General features: G+C 52.5%; 1 protein-coding gene across 25 annotated transcripts in view; it reads left to right on the plus strand.

Annotated features, from left to right (window-relative positions):
* The window catches only part of DNM1 (dynamin 1), a 41,508-nt gene that overhangs the window by 18,431 nt on the left and 9,883 nt on the right, over positions 1-13,194 (plus strand). For 17 of the 25 annotated variants that reach the window (XR_008996644.1, XR_005030555.2, XR_005030556.2 and 14 more), the window contains exons 11-15: positions 6,122-6,208; positions 8,434-8,504; positions 8,669-8,720; positions 8,926-8,937; positions 11,165-11,278. Coding sequence is in view for 17 of the 25 variants with exons in the window: in XM_036913769.2 (XP_036769664.1) it covers positions 6,122-6,208; positions 8,434-8,504; positions 8,669-8,720; positions 8,926-8,937; positions 11,165-11,278 (336 nt within the window). In the remaining 8 variants the exon portion in view is untranslated. Of the gene's footprint in view, positions 1-904; positions 1,044-6,121; positions 6,209-8,433; positions 8,505-8,668; positions 8,721-8,925; positions 8,938-11,164; positions 11,279-13,194 lie in introns of all 25 variants that reach the window. The other 8 variants (XM_036913772.2, XM_036913774.2, XM_057499090.1 and 5 more) reach the window with 3 other exon arrangements.

A 13,194-nucleotide genomic window follows, 5' to 3' on the forward strand; every position in this document is an offset into this window, starting at 1 on the left:
GCCATGGCTTTGGACTCCGAGTCCAGTGCTCATTTGATTCCACCCATCAGCCTCTCTTCCTTTCCTCTTCCCACTGCTGCCCTGGTCCCTCTCTATCAACACCTCCACTCTTTCTGTCTTTCCTCCTCTTCTCTCTCTTTCTGTCTTTCTGACTGAGTTCCTCCAGACCCTTTTGGAGGAGAGGCAAAGGAAGCCCCTTGAGGAGAAAGGGAAGGGCAGGTGTAGAGCAGGGAGCTGGAGAGTAGAGGTCAGACAGCTACACTGCAACTCCAGGACGCATCATGTGCACTGCAGGCTCTGCCAGGGGGGCCCGTGGGTGAGCAGTGCACAGCCTGGGCAGCTGGATGCAGCAACCCTGCTGGAGGTAGGGAATTGTGCTGGCTTTGCAGTCAGGATGAAGTGAATGTAGGAGGGGCTGAGAAACCTAGAATTGAACAGAATGGGTAGGTGAGGTCCTGGCCTGTGTTAGCACCTTAGGAGGACCCAAGGCTGTGACAAAGATGGCATTGGAAAGAGAGAGAGGGCAGTGTCAGTGTAGCTGAGGGGTGAGGGGCCAAGCCCCAGGGAGAGGATCGGAACTCGGTAAGGGGCCTTATACTAATTAGGGTCTTGGTCCCTCAGAAGCCCCTGCTGCCCATACCCACAAGAGCCCGGTGGGCAAGGGGTGCTTGGCAGCACCTGGGAGGTGCCGCCCCGGGTGGGCAGTAGGGAGGGCTGGGTCCCGTGCTCACATTGTCTTCTGTTCTCTCTCGTTTTCTCTGTGTCGGTGTCTCTCTCTTTCCCCCCATGCCTGTGCCATCCTCCACCCCCCTGGGCCCGGGCCCTGCCTGGCTTTCACCCCCTCCGCCTGCCTTCCCACCCGCCCGTGGCTGCTCCTCCTCCATCCCCTCCTCCCCGGGTGCAGGACGGGCCTCTTCACACCTGACCTCGCTTTTGAAGCTACAGTGAAAAAGCAGGTGCAGAAGCTCAAAGAGCCCAGTATCAAGTGTGTGGATATGGTAGTCAGTGAGCTCACGTCCACCATCAGAAAGTGTAGCGAAAAGGTATGACGGCCGCCAGGGCGGGGCTGGGCCTGGCCGTCTCTTCCTCATGGTCACGGACTCCCGTGGGCAGAACCATCTGCCGAGCAGGTCTGACAGCCTCTTGGCCGTCCACATGGCCTCAGACGCCCACGCTGGCCAGGTGACTCCTGGCCCTGAGGTTCTGTGCCCGCTTATAACCCTGGCTCTGCTTGTGCTCCTGACCCCTGCAGCCCCGCCTCTGCCAAAGACTTTGCTCCAGCCCAAGCATCCTCAGTGGCCCCCTTCCACCAGTAAGAATGGCAACCTCAACACTGATGATAAGGAGATGGCCACTATTTATTGAGTACCTGCTGTGTGCCAAGCACTGGGCAAGCGCCCTTGTTATCTGACTTAATCCTCTCAACAACTCTAAGAAGTGGGTAGGATTATCCCCATTTTACAGATGATGAAATTGAGTCTCAGAAAAGTAGAGTGGGAATGAGATTTAGGGAGGCCGAAGGAGGAGATCTGGAATCAGGGCCTTTTGGGGTGGGGGAGCTATCCCTACCCCTCAAAACCAATTTGCCTAAAAGCATATTGGATCACTTACTTAGCAGTAATCCATATGCACTTGACAGGGTCAGCCTCTTTTGAGTTTTCTGTGACCTTTTAGATGCCTTTTTCCTATTTGTCTACTTTTGGGCATTTTGAGGATTGTCTGAAGGCAGTTCCTCCGAGGACAGTGCATAAGAATCAGAATTCAAATGCCCCTGCCCAGCCAGCTGAATCAACCTCTGGGGCAGCCCAGGCTCACCTGCACTTGGAAAGCCACCTGTGCTGGGAGGTGGGCACATCTGCCGCCACTTTGCACCTCAGACCAGTACTACAGCCGTGGCCCAGACACCACTGGTCACGTGCACCTTCCATGATCCTGCCTCACTTTCACCCACTTTGTGCCTAATGGGGACGGATTGAGCGAGTTAGCATCCACTCAGTGCCTGTTCTAGGTGGAATAAATCTGGGCTGCACTCCCCATAGCATAGTGTTTATCATGACATCTCAGTCACGGACCCACTGCATCATGAATATTAAGCAACACAATCTTATGTTTGTTAAACTTGAAAAATATCAAGTTTACTCTAAGCTGCCTCAAATCTCTTTACAAAAGAAGATAAGGTATGACTAAATTTTTTTCTTAAACTTCAGTTTTTAACTATAAAAATAGTACATTTTCGATGACAGAAAATTTGGAAAATACCAAAAAATAAAAAGAAGGCAACCACCCTGCCTTTCCAGACCCAGTGAGATTTTTGTACCGTTCTTGCAAGTACACTCTTTTTTAAAAAACGGAAATGATCAGAATTGATTTTGTTCTGCTCATACATGATTGTTATAAAAATATTCATACAGCACAAAGCAAAATTCTCTGTATTCCCACAACCCCAGAGACAGACTACGAGCTGCTCACCCTTCCTAATTACAAATATACACCAGTTTTAAACAAAATGGGATCACAGTACACACACTGACCCATGAACTCTTCTGAGCAGGACATAGTGGAATCCTTGCATGTAGCTACATAAATATCATGCCCTTGAACTGCCAAATTGCGTTCCACTGTAGAAATGTGCCATGACATATATTCAGTATCCTAACGGCAGGCATTTAGGCTCTTTCAACTTTTTTTTTCTTTTACACACAGTGCTGTAGTGAACATCCTTGTAGATGTATTTGTAGTACTTTTCCTGTTGTTTCTTTAGGACAAATTTCTAGATATAGAATTGCCTAGTCAATGTGTATAAGCAGGCCCAATTTTGGTAACATCTACAAGAATACTCTCCAAAAAGTTTTCATTAAATTAGTCCTCCAATCTTTTTTTCTATGCATAGGTTTATTTACTTTGTTAGGTATTCACTCTGCAAACATATTGCATTCTGCTTTTTCTTTTAATAACATGCATTATTACATAGTCTACATAAACATTTTTAATGATTACATAATATCTATTGAATAGGCTTATCATAATATTCTATTGAGTAGATTTATTCTTTTGAATTTATTTATCATAAAATCAACCATTTTCCTATAGGTAGTCATTTAAATTGTCTCCGGTTTTTCAGCATTTATAAATACCTGACAATGAACATCTTTGTAGGTAAAGAATTTTATTTTTCTCTCTCTAGGATTATTTCTTTAGGATAGATTCCTAGAAGACTGACTACTAGATACAGACCCATAAAAACTGTGACGCTTTGCTGAATCACATTCCAAAAGGAAAGCAGTTATTATGTAAATGGAGTAAAATTTTGGAAACAACCCCGATGTCCATCAAGAGGGGACGGATTATATAATGCATATGAAGTGTCATGCCTACAATGGAAAACTATAGCCGTTAAAAGGGCAAGGCATCTTTATTTCCATTCACATGTGCCTCCCCAGTGTACTGTGAAAAAAAAGGTTTCAGAAAAGAATGTATAATATTTGGGGGGCGGATTCCAAAGGCACAGTCACCAAATTGCCATTGTTTTAAAAGAGGGCAAGGAACATAGGAATTTTTCCCATTTCTACTTCACAAATTTTAGTCATGTTCAAATTTCTTTTAGTGAGTCTATAGATTCTTGTGAGCAGAAAAATTGATCAACAAAAACTTCAAAAATGAAAGCTTATAAAGTATTTTGGCCTTTTGATTGCTTTAGTGAAGAGTAATTTTTCCTTTACGGGGAAGAATTCGCCCATCTGAATCTTTCTTTATTTTGTTTCTTTCCCAAGTCATCCTGCTTTATCAAGCCAAAGGTTTGATAGACAGTCAGCTCTAATTCCTAGCCCTGCTGGGGTTAGAACCTTCCCAATCATCTCAGAAGGAAATCTGGAATTTAATGTGGAGCATAGCAGGTGCTGCTCCAGTCCTCTCAACAACCCTAAGAGGGAAGGTGCCGTCACCATCCCATCTTACACGTGGAGAAACTGAGCCTCAAAGAAAGAGGTCCAGCCACTTTTCTAAAGCGAGTTGGCGAGGCTGGGCTGGCTTTGAACCCAGAGTCATGTGAACCCAGGGCCTGCATCCCTGACCACTAACTGGTGGGCTCCAGGCTGAGCGCCCCCCTCAGCCAGCGGCTCAGAGAGAAAAGTTCCATTTTAAAAACTGGCTAAAAGGCCTGGACATGCTCAGAGGCAGCAGCCAGAATGGAAAAAGATGCTCAAAGGGAACAGAACTTCTCAGAGGGGCTGAGGCTGCCTTGTCATCTGTGGCCCGTGGAAAACTTGACAAGTGTAACGTGGGAGAACTGGTCATGCTCTTCGGCAAATTGCTCCCTTCTCCCTCCTTGCCCACCTCTCCCCCTGACCTCACCCCCCAGCCTGGGAGGGAGCAGTTGGGACCACCTCAGAGGAGGCTTTCCGGGGGTGGTGACTCAGTCCTGAACCTCTGCTCCAACTTGGAGACTGCGAGGAGAGGGCCCCAGTCTGTGAACCTCATGAGGCAGCAGGGTCCACTGGGCCCTCTGGCTGGTGTTTGTTTTTAAGCCCCTGGTCACAGGCTGCCCCTCCCCCAAGGCCACATCAGCCACACCCTTGGTACAGCCGTGGGACGGTTGTGGGGATGTCTGCCTCTCCTGGGTGGCCAAGACTGCTTCCTTCCCTAGCCCCCTGACTCATCTGATGCCTCCTAGCCCATCTCCTTGGTCCCCATCATGCCCCCAGAATCCCTGCCTGTGACCCACCTACGGCATCCACCTGAGGGCCTGACCCAGGCTTGGAAAGAGGGACAAGGAGTGGCTCTAGCTTGGCCCCACCTGGGCCCCATGTGGCCACCAAGTGGAGAGGGCAGGCCAGCAGGCCTGGAGGTCCTGCAGATGGGGTCTTCCATCAGGAGCCCAGTGCATCCGCCTCCCCAAGGAGGAGCTGGTTCATGAGCCAGAGGGCATAGGAGCCAGTGTCCACTCACCCTGGCAAGGAGGGCAAAGGCATCCATCCTTCATTCATTTCTCATTCCTCCAACCTGCCCTCTTTGAGCCCTTGTGGGAGGCCCCACCTTGCCCCTGCCTTCAGGGCAATTACAATCCACTTTGATAGTGGGGAGACCACAGGAGGCCCCTAACCAGCTCTCAGGGTGCTCAGGCAGGGTGGGCTTTCTGGAGGAGGTGACAGCCATCAGTCTTGAAGGAGAATGAGTCAACCTGGGTTTTTTCCAGAGCCCAGCTGAGCTGAGGGCAGAGTTTACAGGCAGAGGGGGAAGGGTTTGGAGCAACTTCCCCTTTGGCTTCAGTTGATAAAAACTGGGGACAATGGGTGCTACTGAGCACCCACCTCGAAGGAGTGGGGTGCAGACAGGCTGGCTGGCCAGCTCAGAGCCAGGTAGACGTGGCTGGGGATGATGGTGCCAAGCCAGGGCCTGCACAGGGAGGCAAAGCTGGGTGGATTCTACCAGAGGGCCCCGGGCCCTGCCAGGCCCCGCGGGGTGCTGCTCATGCTGCTGGCACCCTCTCTCCGCATGCCCCCCCACCCCTCGCATGCCTTGTGCCTGTGGCTCCTGCATGTCGTTTGTGTGACTGCTGGCTTTCCCCTGCCCTCTGCCCGAGCCCCGACGAGGAGTACCACCCATCCCCAGCCTGACTCAGGAGGTCCGCCGGCACCTTGGGCCTGCCCCCCCCAGATTCTTCCTGGATGGGAATCTCAGGGCTGTTTCCTGCCTGTACCCCTAAGCCTTTGAGAAGGCAAGGGGTAGCCCTGTGAGTCAGTGAAAGCTTTGGAAGTTAAACAGTCCCCTAAACAAAGGCCTCGATCAAATATGTTTCAAAGATGGTGGCCCGGGGAGCAGATGGTGCCCCTGGCATTTCTGCCCATGGGAACCATCCTCCCTCCAGAGCTTCCCAGGTGGGCCAGTGAAGAGGGTCGGAACCAGGAAGACCCCTGAACTGCCATTTGGAGCTCACATTTGGGGAGAGGAGTGGCCGTGGCTTGGTGCCATCAGCTTCCTGGGGCCCTGGGTCTCTCTCCCCCCATCTCGGGGATTCTGTGTGCCCCTGCCCCAGGCCCCTGGGTCCCCGGACTGTGTGGGGCGCGGTTGCTCCCCGCCCAGGCCCCCTGTGTACGTGGCTTTCTCCCCTCCCGCCCTTCCCCAGCTCCAGCAGTACCCGCGGCTGCGGGAGGAGATGGAGCGCATCGTGACCACCCACATCCGGGAGCGTGAGGGTCGCACCAAGGAGCAGGTGAGCCCGCAGCGCCGCCCCTTCTTCCCTGGCCTGTCACCCCTGTCCCCGTGCTTACCTCCTTCCCGTTTCGTCTCTTCTGTCTCAGTCTCCCTTATGTTTCGCTCCTCATACAAACTCCCTGCTTCTCTCTTTTTCAATGTGGGAAAATATATATAGCATAAAACTTACTATTGTAACTTTTTTAAGTGCACAGTTTAATGGGTTAAGTACCTTCACATTGTTATGCCGCCTTCCCCTCCATTCAGCTCCAGAACATTTTCATCTTCCCAAAGGAAGCTCTGTCTCCATTAGCGACTCCCCATCTCCCCTGCCCCCACCCCCGTCCCTGGTGCCCACCATTCTACTTTCTGTCACTATGAATTTAACCACTCTGGGGACCTCACGTAAGTGGAAGCATATGACATTTGTCCTTCCGTTTCTGGCTTTTCTCACTTAGCATAATGTTTCCAAGGTTCATCCACGTCACACAACGGAATAATAGTCTGTTGTACACATAGACCACATTTTGTTTACCCATTTTGGTTGTTTCTACCTTTTGGCTAGCGTGAGTCATGCTTCTGTGAAAATTAGTGTACAAATAATCTCCTTGAGATCCTGTTTTCAGTTCTTTGGGGTATATTCCCAGAAACGGGATTGCCGGGTCATACGGTAACTCCATGTTTGATGTTTTGAGGAGCTGCCGTACCGTTTCCACGGCAGCTGCCCCGTTTTACATCCCACTCTCCGCTTCTCACTTCTCCGGCAGTCCGGCCTCCAGTTAGGCCTGTCTGTCTGCTGCTTCTCTGGGTTACCCTACGCCCTCCTAATCACCCCCTCTTCCTTTCAGGTAGTCTTTTATTAGATAGTCATTCATTTCATCACAAACATCGTCACGGAGCACCGCCCACACTGGCGGGAGGTGAACCCGGCAGGCTCCTTCGCGGTCCCCACAAGGCTCACCGGCCAGCCCCCTTTTCCCAGGCCATCTCTCTGTCGTCCTTGGGTCTAAACCCACCCCTGGCCCCCAGTTCCCAGCCTCCACCCCTACACATCACAGTGATGTCATCTCCAATCACGTGATTGTTGTTGACATTGTGTTTTTAAAATTCTTATGGGTCTCTTTTTAATTACAGAAGTGGTAAATACTCAATAAAATATTCAATCAGTATAGGAGTAATTAAGTTACAATAGTGTTCCTCCATCTACTCTTCCCCACCCCCGAGTCCCTCCCACAAAATAACCCTCATTAACAGTTTGGTGTGTCCCCTTCCCGCACTTTTTTCTAGCACATACAGACCCCAGATTCCATCCTAATCTGAAAGCCTGCACCCCTGCTGTGTGCCCTACCTTTTTCTCTGAAGATAATTGTAGCCGCTAACGTCTGCTGAGCACCCTAGTACAAGTCAGACGCGTGACCCGCCCCATCCCATTGCGTCTTCGCCGCTCCTGTGAGGCAGGAAGCTTCCCTTGGGGAACCTGAGGCTCAGTGCGGACAGGCTCCCAGGCCGCGGCGGGGCCTGGGTCAGGACCCTGGCGGTGTGCCTCAGGGACGTCAGGATCACGACTCAGTGACAAATCCCATCGCGCTTCATCAGTTGCCGTGGGGATCTTCCCAAACCAGAACCTGGAAATTGTCCTCATTCTCTGGAACGGTGTAGAGAGCTTTATTATTTAGGTGATACCATAATCAGTTTCATCTGATGTTCCCAACTTTTCTCCATTATAAACCACACTACACTGAACACCCTGGTGCTTTGCTTACTTGATGAGTTTTTCTATGAGGTATATTTCTAGAAATGAATATATGCATTTTAATGTTGTTCAAATATTGCCAGATTGCCCTCCAAGAAGGTGAGGCTAATTTACATTTCCACCAGTTGAGAGAATTCACCTTCCCACAACTGTGCCCATACTGGTCGTATCAATATTTATTAACAATTTTATAGGTTAGAAAAGGGTCTTATTGTTTTAACTTGTATTTCTCAATGGATGAGGTGAGCATTTCTTCTATGAATTACCCAGTCATGTCTTTTGACTACTTTGATTTGTGTTTCTTGTCTTTTGTTTATTGATTTGTTGGAGCTTCTTACTTATTACGGCTGCTATTATGGATGCATTTATATATTGTGGACTATGGATCTATTTATTATGGATTCTGCAAGTATGTTTCCCCCAGCTTTTCGTGCATTGTAAAACACTGTGGTACCTTTTCCACTTGCCTGCTAACGTGTGTATCCTTGAAGGTCATGCTCCTCATCGATATTGAGCTGGCTTACATGAACACTAACCATGAGGACTTCATAGGCTTTGCCAAGTGAGTACTCCCTGGCAGAGAAGGGGACGCCTCGCATGAGTGTGTATAGTGGGACGCAATCCTGCTGGGTTAACCCTCTGGGTCCAGTGCCCACTGAGCAGGTGCCATGAAGCTAGGCTTCTTGAGAGGAGGGGTTCTGAGATGCTTCCCACTTCCTCCATTAGTGCTCAGCAGAGGAGCAACCAGATGAACAAGAAGAAGGCTTCAGGGAATCAGGTGAGTGGACCCTAGTGCCGCAGCCCGAGGGATGGAGGGTGCCGGATGAACACCAAGCTCTGAGAGCCCCCTCCCCTGAAGGGAAGGGTCCCACAGGGGCCAGGGAGCCTGTCAGCTACCAGCCACAAGCCTCCCACTCTGCCTCAGTAACCCTCTCTCCTCTCTCCCGATGCTTCTCGTGGTTGCTATGGTTACCTCTTTGCAGGATGAGATTCTGGTAAGTACCAGGACGGGGGCTCTTGGTTTGTGTAGTGAGGGGGAGGAGGGGGCCTATCTGTGGTGGGGATGTGCAGGGGCAGGAGGGCACCCTTTGGCTTGAGCTGCTTGCACACACCAGCACATGAGTGTCCACGCATGCTCTCAGGCCAGAGGCAAGGCCTAGCCTCACATAGAGTCCCATCCACCTGTCTGTCAGTGCGCATGAGCTAAGCATCTACTTCAGGCAGAGGCAGACCATGTGGGCTGGGGTGGGTGAAAATGCCTGGCAGGGGCCTGGCACTGGGTAGGTGCTCCTTAAATATCTATTGGATGGAGGGAGGGAGGAAGGGAGGGGTGGGAGAGAAACATGTCTTTAAGCCAGCCATCACTACCAGAGAGTTGAGTAAAAAGATGAATGAAATGTCAAGAGACAAGTCCCTCCTCACCTGTCTGTCCTTCAGGTCTTTGCTGGACCATCACTTCTCCACCCCAGCTGCACACCCGAGCCGGAGTCTGAGCTTTTCCAGAGGCTCTGGTTTCTTAGTTATTTTCTAGGGTTGGCATGATTATTGGCTTTTTATTTTTCTCTCTCAAACCCCACAAAGGCAAGGGCTGGGTCCATCTTGTTCATCAGTAAATCCTCAGTCCCCAGCCTAGTGCCTGGCATGTAGTTGGTGCTCAATAGAATGAAGAAATTAATGGATGAAATATTCCAGGGCATTTTGGTTCAGCGAACACTCACTGAATGCCTACACTGTGCTGGTCCCTGGACAGAAGGCAGACCCTGGCTCTGCCCCTTGGAGGCCTGGGCCTGCAGTCAGGACCCAGGTGTTTGCAACTGCCAGGGTGGGAGTGGGAGGGGAGGGGGTCCCTGGTGCAAGGGCTCGGGAAGGGGGTTTGGGATGAGCAGGGAGAAGGGCAGAGTTGGGGGTGGCCAAGGGAGGACAAAGGCATGCAAGTCAGTCAGGGAGCAGGGTGTCAGGGTCTGTTGGTCAGATCCTGGGATGTGCAGCGCAAGGCTATGGCATTTGGACTCAATTCCAAAGGTAGTGACAAGACACTGAGAAGATCTTCAGGGAACCTGGACAGGGTGGGAGAGGGTCATGGGGCACCTGGCTGTCATGTCCCTGTTAATGGCTCAGGCAGCTCCTCAGCTACTGATCCTCTGCGTGACTTGGATTCTTGCAAGGTTCTCTGGGAAGCCAGGGAGGCTGAAGGAAGGTTCCAGCAGGGCTGTTAGGGTCTCAAAAGCAGGCCTGACCCCAGGGAACTTTCCTGCCAGCCCCAGGCTGCTTCAGTCTTCTCTGTATGAACTCACCAACAGGGTCTGGTTAGTGGCCCTGGCCTTGGGGTAGAATCCACGACCTGTGGTGTGTGGTGATGGCTCAGGACAGTCCTGGGACTGTTGTCTCCTGCTGTGAGAAGAGATCTTTGCCTGTTACTCTGGGCCTTCCTGGAGTTGAAGGCCCTAGGCAATTAGTGCTCAGCCCCTTCCCCCACCCACTCCATCCCACCCTACCCCAGGGTCCGAGGCCAAAGGTTCTCATAGCTTTCATGTATTCATGCCACAGATATTTATTGATCACTTACCATCTGTCAAGGACACTTCAAGGTGCTGAGAAACACCAAAGAGCAAGAGAGTTCACAATTTAGCAAAACAGGGTGACATCAACAAATAATCTTTCTTTCTCTCTTTCTCTCTCTCACACACTGATTAAAAATCCCAGCCATGTCTGAAGAAAGATTATAATGGGGATCCTGACTTATACTAGGGGCTAGGGAGGGCCTGCCTGAGAATGTGACTTCTGAGCTGATACCCAGAGATGAGAAGGAACTTGTCAGGCAACAGGAGAAGTACTTCCTAGGCAGAGGCAACAGCCATCATGTGCAAAGTCCCTGAGGTCAGAACAAATCTTAGAATAAATTGGATCTTTAGCTGAAAAGACACTCCTTTGACGTGTTCAGCCCCAGACCAGGCAGCTCCCTGTACTCTGCTTGCACACAGTCAGTGGTGGGGAGCTCTTCCCTACCAACATCACTGGTCCCCTACTCTGACCTCCCTGTCAGAAGGCCCGTTATCCTGAGCTGACCTCTACCTTCCTCTCTGGTCACTTGTAGTTCAAACAGGATAGGTCTGGCCCCCCCTCCCTGACTGGCCAGGCCTTTGAGGGCCTTTCCTTGCCACCCCATCCCCCGTGGGGAATCCTGGCCTCTGCCCACTGATCTCCTTTCCCCTCACCCTCCAGGTCATTCGGAAGGGCTGGCTGACCATCAACAACATTGGCATCATGAAGGGGGGCTCCAAGGAGTATTGGTTTGTGCTGACTGCTGAGAATCTGTCCTGGTACAAGGACGATGAGGTGAGTAAAGGGCCACTGGTCATCAAGGAGTCTGGCTGGTGGCCAGAGTCAGGCTCGTATTCTACATGGGCTTGGAATGGACTGAACCACCCAACAGGAGTTTTAAAAATCCCATCAAAGACTTTGGGTAGAGGTGGACTGCAAGGATCAGAAGCAGACAGTCCTGGAGAGCCACCCAGGCCAGCTGGAGAGGATGGTTTGGCAGGACTGGGGATCCTGGGGCTGACACCATGAAGAGGATAGGCAGGGGTGCTAGGCACCCCTCCCTCACCCCACCAGCCCTGCGGCCTTCCTGTTTTCCCACTCTAGGGCGTGCTGCCGCCTCTGTGGCCCCCACAGGCCTGTGACACACGAGTCCAGCTGCCAGACACCATGTTAACTCCTGCACCCCAGTCCCTCAGACCCCAGGAGCCCAAGGGAGATACCCAGGGTGCCTCCAGGCTGCGGGGCCAGGAGCGATGGGGCCCTGCAGAGGCTCCACACAGCAACCATCCCGGCCCACAGGGGCACGTAGAATCCCACCACCTCCTTCCTCTGCCGCTGGTCTCCTTTAAGAATGAGTGTGTTTGGCTTCCACATCTGGATTCCAGAGGTGACCAGAGAGAATGGGGAGGGCTGGGGATAGGGTGGGGGCTTGTGGTAATGAACTCCAGCTGGCCACAGAGTGGGGGAAGGGACTCTCTCCTTCCTGTTGGAGGAGAGGGTGCTGCCAGTGGGGTCGGGGCTTGGGATGGGGCCCTGGGATTTTGATCGTCAAGCCCCCTCCTTGATCCCTGTTTCTGCCAAGTCGCTTGAGGCAGGGCCCCCCTCCCTACCTTGGGCCAGGCCCTCTGTCGTCACTGGCGGGGGTGCTAAGCCATCTGGACCTCATTACCCCAACCCTGGCCTCTCCCTGAGCATGGGGCCCCTGGAAGGGATGGTGTGTGAGGTGGCGCGGTGGGGGGGGGGTTGCTTCCTGCTCTGCTGCCCAGGCAGGCTCCCTAGATGCCCCCCATGGGCTGGGGGTGCTGACTGCTGGCCCCACAACTCCTGCTGCTCTTATGCTGGGGCTCCTCACACAGGGCCAGGGGACAGTGTGACCTGCAGCTGAGGGCCAGCCACTGGCTTCACTGTGGGGGAGGGACAGTATATCTGGCAGGAACCCCCTGTACCCCATTGGGTTGGAGGGGTCTTTGTTGGACCTTGTGTGTACATTTGAGTTTAGCTGTTTGTTTGTGAAGGCTGGTGTTGAGTCGTCAGGGGGGGCAGTGAGTGGGGGGTGGGGGTAAGTGAGGCTTGGGGATGTTGTGTGGGGGTGTTTTGTGGGACAGTGTTTGCAGTGTAAGCATCTAGTATATGAGGGTCTGTATGTGTGTTTGGGGGCAGCCATGTGTGCTTGAGGTGTGACCCCAGGCGGGTGGCACAGCCTTCCATTGTGAGGGGCTGTGCGTCCGTGTTGTGTGCGTACGCGTGCAAACACTTGTGATGTGCGTGTGCTTGGGGCATGGGTGTGTGCCTGAAGATTTGGGTGAGGGGATGTATGTGCCTGAGTGGTGGGCTGTGCATGTCAAGTTGTTGAGGTTGTGTGTGTGCTGGGTGTGAGTGGAGTTTTGCACTAGAACAGCTGGGGACAAGGAGGTGGTCTGAGCTCGGGGGAGTGTGACCTGTCCCCCTTCCCCGCCCGTCCTCCGGCCGCTGGTCTTTGGGCCTGGGGTGGCCCTTTAGGCAGACAGGCGGCCTCGCACAGCCCCAGCCTCACTGACCCCCACCTTCTCAGTCTTCCTCCGACACCCAGCAGCGCCCCTCCCCATCCCACAGCAGGGTGGCACCCCCATCCCTCTGCACCTCCTCCCAGCCCACCCCGTGCCCCACCAAGCCCCCTGCCCCAGCTCCAGGCTCCGGTTCTGGGATGGCGGGCGGGGGTCAGTCCAGCTCTC

The sequence above is a fragment of the Manis pentadactyla genome, chromosome 3 (assembly GCF_030020395.1).
Source record: "Manis pentadactyla isolate mManPen7 chromosome 3, mManPen7.hap1, whole genome shotgun sequence".
Classification (NCBI taxonomy): Eukaryota; Metazoa; Chordata; class Mammalia; order Pholidota; family Manidae; genus Manis; species Manis pentadactyla.